The sequence below is a fragment of the Hyaena hyaena genome, unplaced genomic scaffold, assembly GCF_003009895.1.
Source record: "Hyaena hyaena isolate Hyena2069 unplaced genomic scaffold, ASM300989v1 scaffold_968, whole genome shotgun sequence".
In the NCBI taxonomy this organism is placed as follows: domain Eukaryota; kingdom Metazoa; phylum Chordata; class Mammalia; order Carnivora; family Hyaenidae; genus Hyaena; species Hyaena hyaena.
The window spans coordinates 293,750-311,187 of record NW_024081602.1 but is presented as its reverse complement, the minus strand read 5'-3'; the positions used below and the strand labels follow the sequence as shown (position 1 = coordinate 311,187).

Sequence of the window (17,438 nt, the reverse complement as noted above, 5' to 3'; positions counted from 1 at the left end):
GTCACACCTGGTGGTGACGGCTCTGAACCACCCTGCTGGGGCGTTAGTCACCCTTCGGCCGCCTGTGTGATGTTGGTGACGGGCCAGTGGCAGGTGTCATCTAGCTAGTGTGTAGCTAGTGAGGGACTGGCAGCTTCGAGAGAGGTGGTCCTTCCCGGCTTAGACCCGCTGCTGCCTCTAAGCCTTTCGCCCATGAGTTCTCCATGCTGTCCTCTGAGATTCCTCCTGTTAGCCCATATCTCCAGAAACGCAAAGCGCCACCGAGTATCTGCCTGGGGGCATATTTGACCTTCTGAGTCTATTTGAGTCTCATTTTTCAAACTCTTCTTCCTTTTTTTTTTTTTTTTTTCCATTTTGAAAATTCCATCCGTACCAGACTCCCTGGCCTCCGCGCTCCCAGGAAGGTGTGATGCTCCGAGCTGGCAGCAGGGGGCGCCCGCGCCTCACAATCCTGGCACCAAGCTTCCCGCTGGGGCCGGGCGGGTCGAAAGCGTCCCAGCAGCTGCAGGGACCGCGAGGGGGCTGCCCCTGGGGGCCTGGCCCCTCCCCCACCTCCACCCCCACCCCCACTTCAGTGTGGTCGGGACACATTTCCGTGGAGTTTGTTTGTTTCCCCCACGGAACGGGGCGAAGGCTGCCCTTCCCCGGGTGGGAAGGTTGGTGACCCAGTCCTCTCCTTCAAACCTGCAGAGGCTGGGTCCCCAGAGCCACCCTGCAGGCTGGCCTCCGGGGGAGGGGCGTGCTTTCCACGGCACCGGCCACTCAGTCCCTCCCGGTGTCGCCGTAAATTCATCCCATGGGGGGAGGAACCCCCAATCTTCCTCCAAGGGGGAAAGACATTACTGGTTTATTGCCTGAAGCCCTGAGATCATTTGGGGGGAAGGACCCTTCAGAGGCTGAACCCCGGTCTTTGGGATTACAGCAGTGGCCGTGGCAAATTCTCACCCTCGGGGGTAGATTTCATTTGTGGAAACAGCCAAGAATCGTTCGGAGCCTCATCTACTAAAGAGATGGAATAAAGCTGGGGAGGTGGGTGTGAAAGTTGCGAGCCCAGGAGGTTTGGGGGTAGGTGGGGGTGGGCTGTGAATCTGGGTCACCTGGTAGCTCCTGTCCTTGTTACTAGAGGAGCTTTTAAGGCAGGACCGTGAGATCGTTGTTCCCAGGTGGGCTCTGAAGCCCCTCTGAAGACGAATGTAAAACAGGGCTTCCCAAGGAAAATAGCATCGCAGCAAAAGTCTTATAGAAGCTTTCGTAGCTTCCCCTCTGACCCCTTAGTCACTGCCCACAATAGCTCAACCTCTTGCGGCTGCTCCCCCCCCCCCCCTTTGCCTTGACAGGTGTTCTCTTGACCTTGGCGCCTTCGGGATATTCTAAGCACAACTACCTCGCAGAGTATTAATTTGGCTCACGGAAGATGCCACATCCCGACCAGACCAAGTGCAGGGGGGGGAGTGCGAACCGCTGCCCCCTCTCCGTTGTGCTATGTCACCCTCAAGGTGGATTCCTGAGCCCTCCCGTCAAGAGGAAGGCTTCGGCCTCTACGCTCGCAAGTATCCCCGAGTCGCTCACTCCCATCAGGGCGACCTGCTCTTTCTGGCACTTTCCAAGCAGCCAGTCTGGAGGAGGGGGCGGCCTCCCTTCCTGTAAGTACCCCCTTCCTAGAGGTCCAGGCCCAGGGAGGGATCTTTTGTGCTCCTCATTCGAGTTGGGAAAGGGGGTGGCCCCCTCGACCCAGAGGAGAGGGTGAAAGCCACAGCACTGCCCCCCAGGTACCCCTCCTTCTCAGGAACGTCCCTCTTGAATGTCGGTCTTCTGTGAATATGGACTCAAGGAGAAATATAAGGTAAAAGTGACAGAATCAGTTCTCCTATCTTCATAAGGTCGTGTGGGTGCATCTCGTAACTCTTCTAGAACAAACACGCGGGAGCTTCCTGGCCTCACCCTGGGGCTTTAGCCAAAATTCTGAAACAACAGGAAAGAGCCATTTGAGTTTCTGATCCATTAGTGAAGCTTTAGAGCAGAGTTTCTTAGTCTCGGCCCTGTGGACGTTCGGGGCCAGAGGCCTCTTTGTTTCAGGGATGCTGGCCTGTGCCCACGGAGGCCTCTACCCACAAGGCCTCCCCCGTTGTGACAATCCCTTCAGACACCGCTAAACCTTCAGTCCCTTGATTTTGTTACCTGTGTCATCAGCCTGGGGTGCGGCGCTCGGGAAACACTAGTGGGCACTGATGGCTCAATGGGGACCCCTCTGCTCGGTGAGGTAAGTGGAGGCAGGAGAGGTTTCTCTCTGGGGACGCCTCTTGCGGCTCCCGAGCCTTAAGGAAGATCGAACATCCACTCAGCTGCACATCTTGGAGTGTGAGGGGGCTGGGGTCAGGAAGGAGGTGGCCTTCGAGGCCCCACATGTCATGGAGCCAGCCTGGGAAGAGACACCTACTCATCTCTGGCCAAGTTCAATGTCTGTGGCGGCAGTTCAGAGAGACACTGCCCGGCATGTGCGTGACACCCCACTGGGCCCTCATCAGGCTGTGCTCTGCTCCAGGCAACAGCCAGGGTCCTTTGCGGAAAAAATCAAAGATGAAGACGACGCGGCACCATGAATGGTGGACCATGAATGGCGGCCACGGTGAGTTCCCCCGGAAGGCACACGCCGCTGAACGTCTCCAGTGAGCTATGCTGGCCGAAGCGGGGGGTCAGGGAGCCTACAGTTAAATCTTAGTCTCCCCACAACCCCAGTCATTTTCATCATGCTTCACAGATAATGTAGATAAAAAAGAAAAGCGGGGGAAAGCACAGCATAGTTAAGATTTTAATTCCATTGCTTAATGTCCAGGGATACGGGATCCCTAAACTTTCCCCAGGAATAAACAAAGCTAATTTTTCAAAATTGTATGACCACTGATGGATGTCTTTGGACTGGACAGTTAGCCCTAGGGTCTTCTGGGAGGACAAGTTGATGGGGAATGAGGCAGCTATCACCCACAGTGCCCGTTAGGAAGTTCTTTCCAGTTACATGGACCCCAATTCAATAACACACATTTACTATGTGTCTGCTGTGTGCAAGGCCCTGGGTCAGTTTCTAGTGTACAGAGAAGGTAAGTAGGCCTGCCATGTGCAGTTGTTCATGTTGTACACCATACAACCCTTAGCAGGTGTCATGTAAAGCATAGCATAGATTTGTGTATCCATTAAGTCCTAGTCCTCCAGATGGCAGGAAGGTGACATATATATATATATATATATATATAGAGAGAGAGAGAGAGAGAGAGAGAGAGAGAGAGAGAGAGAGCCTAGCTGTGGTATCAGACATAGCCTCTGCCATCAAGGAGCTCCCTGTCCAGGAGACAGTTGGGACCCTAGGACCATGAAGAAATCATAGGCTAGATGCTGGGAGAGATTTTCTCTTTCCCTTTTAAGAACAGGCTATGTAGGGTCAGCTAATGATGGAAAACAAATTAGATGTGCTCTGGTCCTGTTGCTAATGTTGCCAGCGAACAACAGAAAATTCCTTTTCTTTGTTACTACCTCCCGTCAGCGCCCAGGATCCAAGAACCTTCCTCCATCAGGAGAACATCTTCTCTTGGCCTTAACGCTCACTTGCTCCTGAACAGGACGGGGCTGTTTGTACTCATTGTCCTTAGGAGGAAGAAGATAAAAACCAAACCAGCTGACGCTCAGACAATGCTTCCTCCCGCTGTCGCCAGGGGCTGTGCTGAGTCTACGGTGGCCGTGCACAGCTTTGCTCAGGCTGCCTAACTGTGGGATTGACTGTCTCAGGACGCCCCCAATCCTCAGCCCCGGCCCCCCAACAACGTTCTTCCCGCAGCTGAGACAGCCCCCACCCCCAGCACAATAACACAGCCCGTGCTCCAGGCGATGCCAACATCATATATATTATTTTATTATTCGCTCGTTTGCTTTCCACGGCAAGTGAAAAAATAATTTAAACCAATTATATGTACAGAGGCTTGGCGAGTTTCTCCAAGAACTTCCAGAAAGATCCCCAGCCCCTCGGATTGCAAAGAAGGGTTTCCTTTAACACCTGTACAAAACCACCTATAAAAGTCGCGCGTGTAGAAAGGTTTCTTTATTGTAAGCATCACATTTTGGGAACGGGAGGGGGCGGGGCGGGAGGCGGAGGAGCGTGTGCAGGGTGGGGACGGGGGGAGGGGGCACGCACACCCGCCCAGGGGTAGTCCCGGGTTGGTGAGGCGGGCGCTCAGGTGATCTGCAGCGGGGTCTCCAGCATCTCCATGAGGAAGGTGTCGATGGGCGTGTCCCCGATGAGCTTGAAGAAGAACAGGTGCTCCAAGCACTTGAGGCCGATGGAGCGCAGGGCTGGGAGGCGCAGCAGCAGCTTGGCGAACCTGCGGGGGGAGGGGTCGGCAGATGGGCGTCGGGGGGGCGGGGCGGGGGGCGATGGGGCAGCCGAGGCGCCAGGCAGCTCGTCTGGTCTCCCAGACCAGCCTGCACAGGAGAGGGGGCCCGGGAGGGGTGCTGAGGCGGCTACACACGCTCCTGGAAGCTTCCGCGATGGGCTTTTTCGTTTCTGTTAAATGTTTTTTTATTTAGAGAGAGAAATAGAGCACAAGCAGGGGAGGGGCGGAGAGAGGGAGACACAGAGTCCGAAGCAGCCCCAGGCTCCGGGCTGTCGGCACAGAGCCCGACGCGGGGCTCGAACCCACGGACCGCGAGATCATGGCCTGAGCCGAAGTCAGACGCTTAACCGACCGAGCCCCCCAGGCGCCCCTCATTGGACATTTTAAAGGGGAAGCTGACCCCCCCCCCCCGTGGCCTCTTGAGAATGTTGTGAATTCTGTGCCCACGTCCCAGGGTGGCCGGCTGTCCCTCCTGCACGCGGGCCGGTGGCAGAGCCGGTCCTGGTGGTGCGGGCTCCTCGCCCACCAACTAGCGGGGGTCCTTACGTCCCCGCCCGACAACTGCCTGCGAATCGCCGAGACCGGAGCGGGGGGCACGGATGTGCTGACCCGCGGTGCGCACGTCACCACTCGTGCGCACGTCACCACGCGGTGCGCACCTACTGTGCGCCAGGCCTCCCGGGAGGCTCTGGAACACGAGGAGAGCGTGGGCGGGGCGACTCCGCCCCTCCTCTCATCCCCCCACCCCCCCCACCACAGTCCGCCCAGTTAGCGCGGCTTGTTACCAGTTCGCAAGCAGTTACCGACGCCAGGATGTGCTTCCCTGGATGGAGGAGAGTGAGGGTCGAATACACTGGTCTCTGCCCCTGACGCACACGTGTGCAGACACACCCACACACTCCCACAGTTGTGTGTGCACGCAACCCCACTACTGTCACACATGCACACACACTCACGTGCACACCCGCACACTCGTGCCCGACACATGTTCCATATACACACTCACACATTCTCTCACGGGTGTGTGCACGTGCACACACACATCCTCATACGCACTCACCCACACCGGCTTCACACATGTCACACATACACGGGTGTGCACACAACACATACACACATTCTCACACGGGTGTGTGCACACGCACACACTTACACACCCTCATACACACTCGCCACTCCTGCTTCACACATGTCACACATACACGCGTGTGCACACATAAACACATACACACATTCTCACACGGGTGTGTGCACATGCACGCACACACTCCCATACACACTCGCCACTCCTGCTTCACATGTTTCACACACATACACACACAGGCCTCACACGTGAGTGTATGTGCACACACTCCCGCTCTTACCCTCACATGAGCTTGTGCACACGCACACACACCTACATATACTCACACATCCCCCTTCACTCTCACATACCCGCACACACACGCACTCTCTCACAGGCGTGTGTGCACACACATATGTGCGTGCATGCTCTCCTGCACACTCCTGTGCGAAGGACCTTGGCTGTGAGGCTCACCGCAGGAAGAGAGGCCAGTGTGTGAAAGCGAGCCTCACACTTGCACGTCCTCCTTAGGCCCCTCGATTTGCTGGTTTCCAGCCCGCCTCGGTGGCCTTTCTCCATCTCTCAAAATCCTTTTTTGACGATAAAGTTTATTTTTAATGTTTAATACCAACCGGAAATCCAGTAACTCATGACTTCCAATAAAAGAACAAGGGCGAAATCCTATCAGTCCCTCTGGCCCGAAATCAGAGACTCTGGGTCAGGCTGGCTCTTCACTGGCGTCACAACATCAGTTCACGAGGGACTTTCAAGTCAGAATTTTAACGCTCCTGGAGAATGTGTATGTTTCTATATTCTATATTCACGCCCCATGAAGTTTTAAAGAAATGGGGCAATATAAGAAAAATAAAATGGCACCAGCTAAAAAGGTAGGGATTACTTCTTTACCTAGAAAAATTAAAGGTTCTGGGGCGCCTGGGTGGCTCAGTCGGTTAAGCGTCCGACTTCGGCTCAGGTCATGATCTCAGGGTTTATAGGTTCGAGCCCCGCGTTGGGCTCTGTGCTGACAGCTGGGAGCCTGGAGCCTGCTTCTGATTCTGTGTCTCCCTCTCTCTCTGCCTCTCCCCCATTCTGCTCTGTCTCTCTCTGTCTTCCAGAAATAAATAAATGATAAAAAAAAAATTTTTTTTAAGAAAAATTAAAGTCTATACCCCGGCCAACACAACCCTTCAGAAACTTTTGATTATAAAACCTCAGAGTGTATCTGCAGAGTGTCCCCAAGCAGGAAGAGGCATTTAGGTAAAGGCTGAGCTCCTGGTCCTGACTCTTACCAGGAAAGGCATTTGTGGAGTTAGGCGAAGGGGATGGCTTCTCTGTAAAGTACAACGGCCGAGATAGAACTCTGAAAACGTAGTGTTCACTCTAAAGATTTATACCCCACAAAATGCTAAATTCCCTAGGGGACTGCTGTCTTCGCTGACTGCCCCTGACCTAGGGACTGAGCTGGGGACTGTGGAAACCAACACGCCCATGAAGAGCCACGCCCCTGGGGACAGTCCCCGCGGGCCTCACTCACGTGCTCCGCACCCACAGCTGTCCAGGCACCTGCCGCACGTGAGAGACCACGTGCCTGCATCCTCCTGAGCTGTGACCTCTGCTTCGCTGGAGCAGGGTGCCCTTCTGAAGAGTTTCCATGGGGTGGCAGCTCACCACCGCGGACAGTGTCTGGCCGGCTGCGCCTGCACCTCCCGCCACCAGTTTCTGCAAAGCGGAGGTGACCAGCCTTCGGCACGCTTACCTACCTGCCCTGGCCAAGTGATCACCCCCCATGCACCTGCTCAGCCTCAGGGCGGTCCCCCTCGGTCCAGGCTGTGCTGGACACACCCCAGGGACAAGAGGGGGTCCCGCCTCTACACCCCCCGCCCCACACTCCCGGGTCCCTCCCCCGTCCGGCTAAGGGGGAGGCAGCCAGAACCCCAGATAGTCCCGCTCCTAGGAAAACGGGCAAGTTCCAAAGTTTTTAAAGCAAAATTCAGCAGAAACAACCTAAACGTTCCACGGGACAATGGCTAAATCCCTTAAGACCCGTCCAACCTCTGAAACATTACAGAATCACTGAAAATGATAATTCTGTACTTTTCAGTATCTGATACAATAGCTAAGAGAGGAAAACACCCCTAACTGTACGATTTCATGTCTGCAAACACATTTCTCTGTGCACGTGCACTGGTGCGTGAAAATTCGGGAAAAATATATACCCCCAGAACGTATGATCAATTAATTCTATTACCTACTTTAATTCTTAAATACTTTCCTTATTTCCCACAGAGGCATGATCTGCTTTTGCAATAAGAAAAAAAGAAAAAAAAGATCAGTTTCGTTTGTCTTAAGAGGTAAACAATGGACCTAGAGCCAATTCTATGAAAAGGATGAGCATGAGCCTTCTTATTCCTAACACCCTGCACGCAACAGGGGCCCAAAAACAACATGCTCAGTGTTGCCTTTGAGCCAGGAGATTCGGTAGAAATCAGCATTCCGTTAGCTCCCGGCGGCCAGGGCTGAGCTGATGCCGGCAGCCAGCCCGGCTTGCTGGGTAAAGTTCTTTAATCTCACTGATTGCAAGTAGAGGTGAGATTGCCAGGTGTCCCCCGAAATCCATTCTCCCCTTCTTCCTCCACCTACAGCTGCCTCCATTCTCCAGCTGGCTCCCGGGCCATGTGACTAAGTCGCAGCCCATCGAAGTGCGTGAAGGACTGGAGGACCTTTCCAGGGCGAGGTCGGCCCAGGCAGCCTCACCTTGTGTTCCTCCACTTCTTTCCCCTTCCATCATCTGGATGCAAACCCAGTGTGGCTCTGGGACATGGTGGAGCCCCGAGAAGGAAGGAGATGGATCCCCGAGCGGCGATGTGGAAGAGAGCTACCTCTCTGAACGGACCGCCCACCGAGGGCCCACAGGTGAGCAAAAAATACATTTCTGTCATGTTCAATTACTGAAGTCGGGAGGTCTCTTATCCCAGCTTAGGCTCCAGACTACCCAAGGCCTGCGTATGTGTCCTCCTGAAGGGGTGAAGCCACCCACTGGGAGTTATTCAGAGCCACGGATAAAAAGCAGCTTAAACAGAAATGAGACTTCACAGAGGAACAAAAGTCATGAGTGAGACTTCAGAGCACATAGTATTTTTTTTTCTAGGAGAGAGAGAGACAGTGTGAGCAGGGGAGGGTCAGAGAGAGAGGGAGTCACAGACTGAAACAGGCTCCAGGCTCTAAGCTGGCAGTCAGCACAGAGCCCGACGTGGGGCCCGAACCCATGAACCGCGAGATCATGACCTAAGCGAAAGTCAGACGCTCAACCGATGAAGCCACCCAGGCGCCCCCAGAGCACATAGTATTAATCCTAAAAACAAAACTAATGTCTTTAAGGCAGCTTCGTTGGTTTTATTTTTGGTTTTCTGTGGGATCCTAGGATTGCATTCTCCCTATTTACCTAGAGTTAGCAGGGGGAGCCTGGGGGCGGGGGGCAGGGGCTCTGTTGGTTAAGCATCCAACTCTTGGTTTTGGCTCTGGTCATGATCTCATTTCACGGTTCATGAGTTCAAGCCCTGCATCAGGCTCTGCACTGATAGTGTAGAGCCTGCTAGGGATTCTCTCTCTCCCCTCCCCTCCTCTGCCCCTCCCCAGCTTGCTCTCTCTCTAAAAATAAATAAATAAATAAACATAAACAAATTACTTAAAAAATTAATTAGAGTTAGCCGAGGAGGAAAACTTTTGTTTAGCTGTGCTTTGGCAGAAACATTTGAGAAAAGTCTTTTTTTTAACAACTCAGGAATCCCTAAACTGGATCATGGCCTCAGAGATCTTCTGACCAATGTCCTCCTCATTGTCCCAGAGCCAGAGCCAGCCAGCACCTTGCCATGTGCCACCCAGATGGCTGTGGGAGACAGCGGTCACGTCTCCTGGCTGCCACGCTCTGTCTGCACCTTCTACCGCAGGGGCTCCCATGGGGGGCTGAGCAGAGAGCCAGGCAGTAGCCCTGGAAAGCACAGGCTCTTTGAAAGTCAGACAGACGTGAGTCACCTCCCAGCCCCACTGCACACCAGCTCTGTGATCCTGGCCAAGGGCCTTACCCTTTCTGAGCCCTGGGGCCTCGTTAGAAACTGGAGATAATGAGGGGCACCTGGGTGGCTTAGTCGGTTAAGCGTCCGACTTTCGCTCGGGTCATGATCTCGCGGTTCGTGGGTTCGAGCCCCGCGTCGGGCTCTGTGCTGACTGCCAGCTCGGAGCCTGGAGCCTGTTTCAGTCTGTGACTCCCTCTCTCTCTGACCCTCCCCTGCTCACGCTATCTCTCTCTCTCCTAGAAATAAATAAAAAACATTAAAAAAAAAGAAATTAAAAAAAAAAAAAAGAAACTGGAGATAATGAGACCCACCTTCACGTGTGCAGATGCTGGTTCAGGCAACATTTACACCTCTACACTATGTGCCAGGCACTGCTTCAGGCTCTAACACTGCAGCGGGGATTGGTGAACGGAGAAATGTTGAAGCAGCTTTCGGCTTGTTAGAAAGACGAAAGGCCATCTGAAAACCCTAGATGGCACCTGCTGCATGATGCCACACAGGCAGGGCGAACAGGAAGCCTCGCAGCGGCCATTAGATTCCTCGCGCGCTCTCTCACCTGCCAGGTTGCTCCGGATACTTCTGCTTTGTGTAGGCCTCGAGGGTGGCATAAACCTTCTCTCGCAGGGTCTCTACCTCCGAGGGGTTGGACAGGCCCTTGGCATCTGAAAAAGATGACTGATTTAGCCTCTGGTGACACATCTTGGGTGGACACCCTTCCATAGAGGCTGTCCCCGTTCACTCTGGCCTCTGCCCCAAGAGTCAGTAGGGACACACTGGATGGGGAACGACAGTGAAAGACACAAGGCTGGTCCCCTGGGCCCCCCAGCACTCCCTCTCTGTGCCCAGTCCACCCAATAGACTCCTGGAGCAAATGCTTACAACCCTATTCATAGCCAAAGGCAGCCACTATTGACTCCAAGGAGGAGAGTTTTACTTTATCCGCTCATTCTAGAAAGACGACATTCACACATTTACTGAGTGCCTCTCGTGTGCTCAGCACAGACTGAAGGACGAGATGACGTACAAAAGTCAGATCCACTCACAGGCTGCATCAGCTAACTATCCCTGATTCATGGGATGAAGCCTGTGCATAAATTACCACGTAATTCTGACCGGTCGTCTTTTCTGACCCCCAGCAGCACGTGATGAAGCTAATCCCTTCCTCCTTCTTGAATTGCTCTTCTTCCCTGGGCCACCAGGACATCACTCCTCTGCTTCTCTCCCTGCCCCTCACTGCCCTTCTCAGCCTCCTTTGCTGGCTCTTCTTTTTTCTCCCTTGCCGGTATGTGAGGGCATACCCCAGTGCCCATCTCTGCCCAGTCCCCTTCTCTGCCCAACTTTATCGACCCGCTACATGAGCTCACACCTGTCTCAGAGCCTCACGTGCCCGGTGGAGGCGGACAGCTCTCGAATGCACATCTCCAGTCCTGACTTCTTTGAATCCCAGACTCACGAACACTAGCTTCCTGGCCAGCTACTCTTAGATGTCTACTATCCACCTGAGATGCTTTTTAAGTAACAGGTTTTTTTTAATGTTTATTTTTGAGAGAGACAGAGACAGCAAGCACCAGCAGGGGAGGGGCAGAGAGACAGGGAGGCACAAAATCAGAAGCAGGCTCCAGGTTCTGAGCGGTCAGCACAGAGCCTGACGCGGGGCTCGAACCTACAAACCATGAGATCATGACCTGAGCTGAAGTCAGATGCTTAACCTACCGAGCCACCCAGGCGCCCCTGAGATTTTTTTTCCCTTAATTTAAAAACACCCAGTGTGCATCCCAACAAATGCCCTCCTTAATGCTCGTTACCCATGTAGCCCATCCCCCTACCCAACACCCCACCAGCAGCCCTCAGTTTCTTCTCTGTATTTAAGAGTCTTTTATGGTTTACCTCCCTCTCTGTGTTGATCTTATTTTTGCTTCCCTTTCCCTATGTTCATCTGCTTTATTTCTTAAGTTCCACATAAGAGTGAAATCATACGATATCTGTCTTTCCCTGACTGACTTATTTTGCTTAGCATAATACACCCTAGCTCCATCCACATTGTCACATATCTGAGATTTTAGTGTCCAAAGACAAAATCCTAATTCCTACCCACCTACCCTTAGAACCCCATGTCAGCGAATAAAACTCCATTTTCCCAATCACTCAGGAAAAGGAAACAAAACCCCCTGAGAATTATATTTAACACCTCTCCTGCGCACTCTATCTCTAATCCATCAGCAAACCCCACTGGCTTTGCCTAAACTATATGCAAAATCTGACACTTCCTACCACCTCCTTCACCGTGACCCCAGGCGACTGTCATCTTCCCCTCTTGTCTCCACATATGCACACTCCACGCCCACTCAAGATGCCTGCAAGACGGCCCTCGGAGTAGAAACCACGAAGAATCGACTCTCCGCCCTTGCAAGGACAGGTTTCCCGGCCCTGCCTTCTCCGTCTCAGCTGAGCTAGGGGGCTGTAGGGCGTGGGAGCACGGAGCGTGGGAGCACGGAGGAGGGCAAACCGCCGCCCGGTCACCTGGGTTGAACAGCACGATGGCTCGCAGGCACCCCAGCTCTGACTTGTCCATCTGCATGTCTTTCATTTTGGACACCAGCTCAGTCAGGACTCTGTTCACAGGAAGCAATGACAGGTGATGAGAAAACCTTGGGTACCAGGCCAAGGGCAGATAAAATGACCGCAACCGGTATTTCTTATGGACCCACCCCGTTTTCCCGACTATGCGGCAGGTACTAGGGACACAGAGATGAAGAGGATGCCGTCCCCGAGCTCAAGGAGCTCATGGTTTAATTAAAGAAACAGACATGGAAACAACACGCAGCAACACAAAGCCGTGAGCAAAGTCCAAGGGGACACGGAGGAGGAAGCGGGCATCTCTGGGGACTGGGGGGAGGGCAGGGCTGGAAAGGCGGCCTAGGGGAGTTAGAAATTAGTAGAAATGCAACAGGCAAAGCAGGGCGAGGGTGTGCATGCCTAGAGGAAGAGCAGAGGGCAGCCTCCAGAGAGAGGGTAGAAATCTCCAGGGACCATGAAGGGGGCGGAGTCAACCAAAGCCCATGTCATCCTCTGCATGGAATGCGTTGTGGGAAAGGGCAGGGAGGGCATAGGGTGGACATGCACGTGGCCTGGATCCATTTACGATGGGGGGTGGAGAGGGGCCAGGGGACCTTGGCCCTGGGCATGGAGGCTATTTTCAACACTATCCTCATCTTTACCCCCATCCCCTTGCCCCACATCATTCGCCCCTACTCATTCCATTCATCTCTTTAAATCACATGCCTTCATTTTCCTTCCACGCCACTTAAGGCACAGAATCCCAGACTGGGGCTCCTGCTGCCTGACCCGGGTGGGTCGGCTCCTGCGGCACACCCTCCCCAGAGACCAGCTACAGCGCCCAGCAGAAGCCTCAGCTCAGCTTTCCTGACTCTGGACGTCTGATCCTGGCTGCTTGTCTCTATCCCACCCCCCTGGGACAAGCAGTTCAACCTCCCCGCTCCAACCCCCCTGGGTAATGCCAATGGTCCAGTCCCTTCTTTGGAAACCCATAGAGGTAACTGGTTCTCTCTTCTGCCCCAAAACCGTGCTGGCCCCTAACTGGCTCCATCTCCATCTCATCATTTCAACCTCTCTTGTAATCTGCCTCTGCTTTCCTGGTTTATGTTCCTCTGTGTTCCGGGGTCTCTGCTTCTTGCCCCGCGCAGCGGTGTGGGTGGTCCATCCCACACCCCAGCACTGCCCACAGGTCCACACGCCCGCATGCACACATGTATCCGCACGCACGCATGCACACACATGTGCACACGCACGGAAGCAGAAGACAGCCACCTGTCAAAGATAGAGCCAACCCCCGCGCTGTGGGCGCTGCTCCGGTGCACGTGTAAGCCCGTGGCCAGGAGAATGCCGTCCTGCACGGAGACCGAGCGGTGGGAGAAGGAGGCAATTAGCAGTTCATTCCACCCTGCAAGGAGAAAAAGGAGGCTTTGAGGGGAAACTGGTTGTGTTCTGGCTTCATCAACAACCACCCCAGGCATGTCTTGTTGCCCTCATGTAATGAAAGCATAAACAGAAATCCAAGGAGGTTAAACACCAGCTGCAGACAATAATACAGCTGATGAGTGAAGAAACAGGATGAGATGGGGGGTCCCCTGACTCATGGCTCTGTATGTCCCCCAGAGTGTCCCCAGGACAGCTCAGAATGGCAGCTTGAGGATAAGGACACTTCCCCATCCCACCCCCAGTCAATTAACAAATACGGTTTAAAGATTTAACAGGGAATAGTCAACATGTTAGCTGCCACGGTAGATAAAGCAAGGACACCTTGCAGCCTCTGCCCTCAGGACCTGACAGCCCGGCTTTATTCCCTTAACGCTGCTAGCAGCACCTAGCACAGCATGCCACTTTCAGTCAACACTCAAACGCTTCATTATCTAACAGGGATGAAATGAGGGGACTGGCTTCCAATGCTCAGTCAATCTTTATGGAATTTCCCTGCTGGCTCAGTGGCAGAGGAGAGAGGAGGTATATGTCAGCTGCACAATGTCCCAGAAATGGAAGCCAAGAGAGAATATAGCACACAGAATCTGAAAATAGGAAGGGACTCTGGGGGCGCCTGGGTGGCTCAGCTGGTTAAGCATCCGACTTCGGCTCAGGTCATGATCTCATAGCTTGTGGGTTTGAGCCCCACATTGGGCTCTGTACTGACAGCTCAGAGCCTGGAGCCTGCTTCCGATTCTGTGTCTCCCTCTCTCTCTCTCTCTCTGCCCCTCCCTTGCTCACGCTTTCTCTCCAAATAAATAAACTTAAAAAAAAAAAAAAAAAAGGAAGGGGTCCTGGATAAATAAGCTTGAGCAAAAAGAGATCTTTGGCTTCTCTTATCTCACCTGTGAAATGAGAAAACCTCTATTTTCCAATTTTATAACACTGCTTCAGACTGTCCTCAATAAAAATGACTTAACTGTATTGGAAAATTAAATGCAAATTCTAAAACCACGGTAAAACTTACACGGAGAAAGAGTCTCACTGTCCATTAACAATGTTTCATTTGGGAATAAAAGTTTTGGGGGAGGGCCACCGGAAGTTATATAAAGAATAACCCTGGGTGGAGTTATCCTGTCATCAACGGGGCACACAGCTTGATGGGTACAGTCTCATTGGGTGACTTGTCCTAGGACCCCAAAGGTAATTTCAAAATGGCACCCCAAGCGATTGGCCCAAGGAAACCCGAGTCCGACTCTCCTTTACCTGCCCGGAGCAGAATGACCTGATCCTCCAAGGTGAGGTCAGAGAAGTGGGGGATGCGCTTGGCCCATTCAACAAGCGTGAAGAGCTGCTTGTCAGCGGCATGGCAGATGTTTGTGACAGGGTCGTTTGTCTAAAAGCAAACCCAAGGTCCTGTGAGTGGCACATTCCAGGACTCTCATCCACCGCTCGCCCATCTCCACCCAAGAGAGAAGTGGGAGGTAGGTGGAGTTCTAAGACGGCTTACCGAGTTCTCCATATTCATGTCACCATAGGACTCCGTCTTTGGTTCAACAGCAAGCTCGGCTTCTAGAATCCTCTCCACAGGCATATCTTCATGGCCACTGCTGGCACATTCCGCCTCACTCTCGGCCCGCTCCCGGCTCCTCTGCCTTTCTTCTTGCACAGCTGGCACAGGGGGGACATGCAGATGTTACCACGTACCCAGGACAACTGTGCAAAAGCGAGTTACCTACTGGAGCTTCCGTTTCCTCATCTGTAACATGGGCATCCTCGTGGTCCCGGACCAGAGGTGCTGTGATGTTGACAGACAAAACAGAGGAAGCAGAGTGATTGGCTTATGCATGTGCAGACATGTGGGGTTTGAGCTCTGCATCCTTTCCAGTTCATTGTAGTGACCAGTCTAAATTAAATTCTGCATTTAAAATTTTAATAACCTCTGATTCTGCCCTCTCTTTTAATGAGCCACGTTCTTGGTCTCTCTTCAGTTTCCTGAATTTTACCTCTACCTGTTACCTCTAAGAAGCTGCGGGCATGCAGTAGTTAAGTGGCAAGGACATTACTTGGAAAACTCGCTCTCTCAAGTCCTGTGCATCAGCCCTGGCATTCACGTCCCATTAGGTCTGCCCCTAATGCACCAGCCTGAACACAACATCACCTGATCCGACTTGTCAGGGGAGATCTTCAGGGAGCCATGAGGTTATTTAGTAAGTGAAGAGGTGGAGGAATGTCACCTAGATGACATTTCAGAATCGGCGGCAGGTTTGGGGGGTGGGGAAGGGTAGACAGGCAGAGGTGCGGGCTCATCTCAGCCTCCCCAAACTTAGGGTCTTTTACCAAAGTTCATTCTAACCCTCAGAGCCCTAACCGTCCATGCCTTAGGATGCCAGGCAGACCCCCTTTCCAATGCTGTCCTCTTCACTGACAAACATTCTCTGTTGGGTTAGTTTCCATAATCTACAAAGCTGTGGTTTCCATCTTCCTATTCCCAGCATTAAGGAGCAAAATTCAATATTGGTACACTTTTTTTTAATCCCAAGAATCAATAAAATTATACTTGAAGCATGTGTCTAATCTGGAACTCAGTGATAGCTACTTTTCTACCAACTTCTACCCCTCAGTTTCTGTCCTTTCCTCCCCTGGGGTCCACCCCCAATGGCGCTTCCTACTCTCTGAGGGAATAACGAGGCACAAAGTCTGTGGAATGAGCTGGAACCAGATGCTGGACATCCGGTTTGTCATGCAAGTGGTATCAGTGACCTTTCAAGGTAGGTCAGAGAAGGTTGTGACCACAAAAACACAACTAACACTCCAAAGTCTCCCGTAGGGACACACCAAAGTGCCTCAAGATGAGAATGATACTCGGTGGCTGGGACGGAGGGAGGGAGGGCGGGTGGGAAAGAGTGAAGGGAGAAATGGAAGAGAGAATAAAGGAGGGAAGTGACAAAAAGAAGAAACAGAAGAGAGAGAATGAAGAGAAAATAGGAAAGAAAAGAGCATAAGTCATGCACTTTGGAATCCAAGAAGCCTTTTGCAAAATGGTTTCTACCACTTCTTAGTTAAAGGACATCGGACAAATTATTCAGCCTGCTAAGCCTCAGTTTCCCTAATATGAAGTGAGGAATATCATACTTGACTGAGACTGTTAAGTGAGGATTAAATGAAATAATTACCAAAAGTTCCAAAAAAAAAAAAAAAGGTAGCTGTTTTCCCTTCCCTTTGTCTGCCTTTGTGCTCTTGGATGTCTCTCTGTTCCTCTCTCTGTCTCCTCTTTGGATGTTCCCTCCATTTCCTAGTTTCTCTTCCTCTCTCACCCTTCCTTCCTGTCCACTCTGTTAGTGTTCATTTACTGAAAGCATACAAATGCATATGTATTTTTATTGTCAGCTGGATTTACTGGTTAAAGTTGAATGCTTCTGGTATTAATTTCTTTAAGGTAGGTTAGTAGCCTTCTCTTCATCTTGATTTTAAAAGACGAGGTAAAAGCAAACTCAGCGAAGTTCCTCCTGTGGTTCTCAATTGATTTCTTCTACAGATTTGCAACACGGGAAGGAGAGTAACCTTCAAGCTTCAAAGAAAATCACCTTGGCTTCTGGGAATTAGATTCTAATTCCAATCTTGCCATTAACCGAGAGATCCTTTGCTCTTCCCCTCTCCACTCTGTGCCGTAAATCTTACTGTCCTAGAAGAGGAGTCATATATCTCGTGCTGGAAGAAACCTACAACGTGAAGAAACCTACAACGTGGCAGCCATTCTGAGCCTGCACTACAACGTACTTCAGGGCATATCCAGGGGATGCTGGGTGATCTAACATGGTACCCAATCCCTGCCTTGCGACAGAACTTTATCCATTAGCCCAACGTGTATGTATTGTACATGCTCTACAATAGCCAACATTTATTGAATTTTCTTCTCTGTCAGGAATTATGCTCAACACTTTA

At 52.2% G+C, this 17,438-nt stretch overlaps 1 protein-coding gene across 1 annotated transcript in view; it reads right to left on the bottom strand.

The window, feature by feature from the left end:
• Window positions 1-4,219: 4,219 nt before the first annotated feature.
• Window positions 4,220-17,438, bottom strand: part of RXRG (retinoid X receptor gamma) — a 45,381-nt gene continuing 32,162 nt past the window's right edge. The window contains exons 5-10 of the mRNA XM_039221247.1: window positions 15,004-15,164; window positions 14,760-14,889; window positions 13,344-13,476; window positions 12,036-12,127; window positions 10,072-10,177; window positions 4,220-4,367 (exon numbers count right to left, since the gene is read on the bottom strand). Of these exons, the coding sequence (XP_039077178.1) occupies window positions 4,220-4,367; window positions 10,072-10,177; window positions 12,036-12,127; window positions 13,344-13,476; window positions 14,760-14,889; window positions 15,004-15,164 (770 nt within the window). The remainder of the gene's footprint in view (window positions 4,368-10,071; window positions 10,178-12,035; window positions 12,128-13,343; window positions 13,477-14,759; window positions 14,890-15,003; window positions 15,165-17,438) is intronic.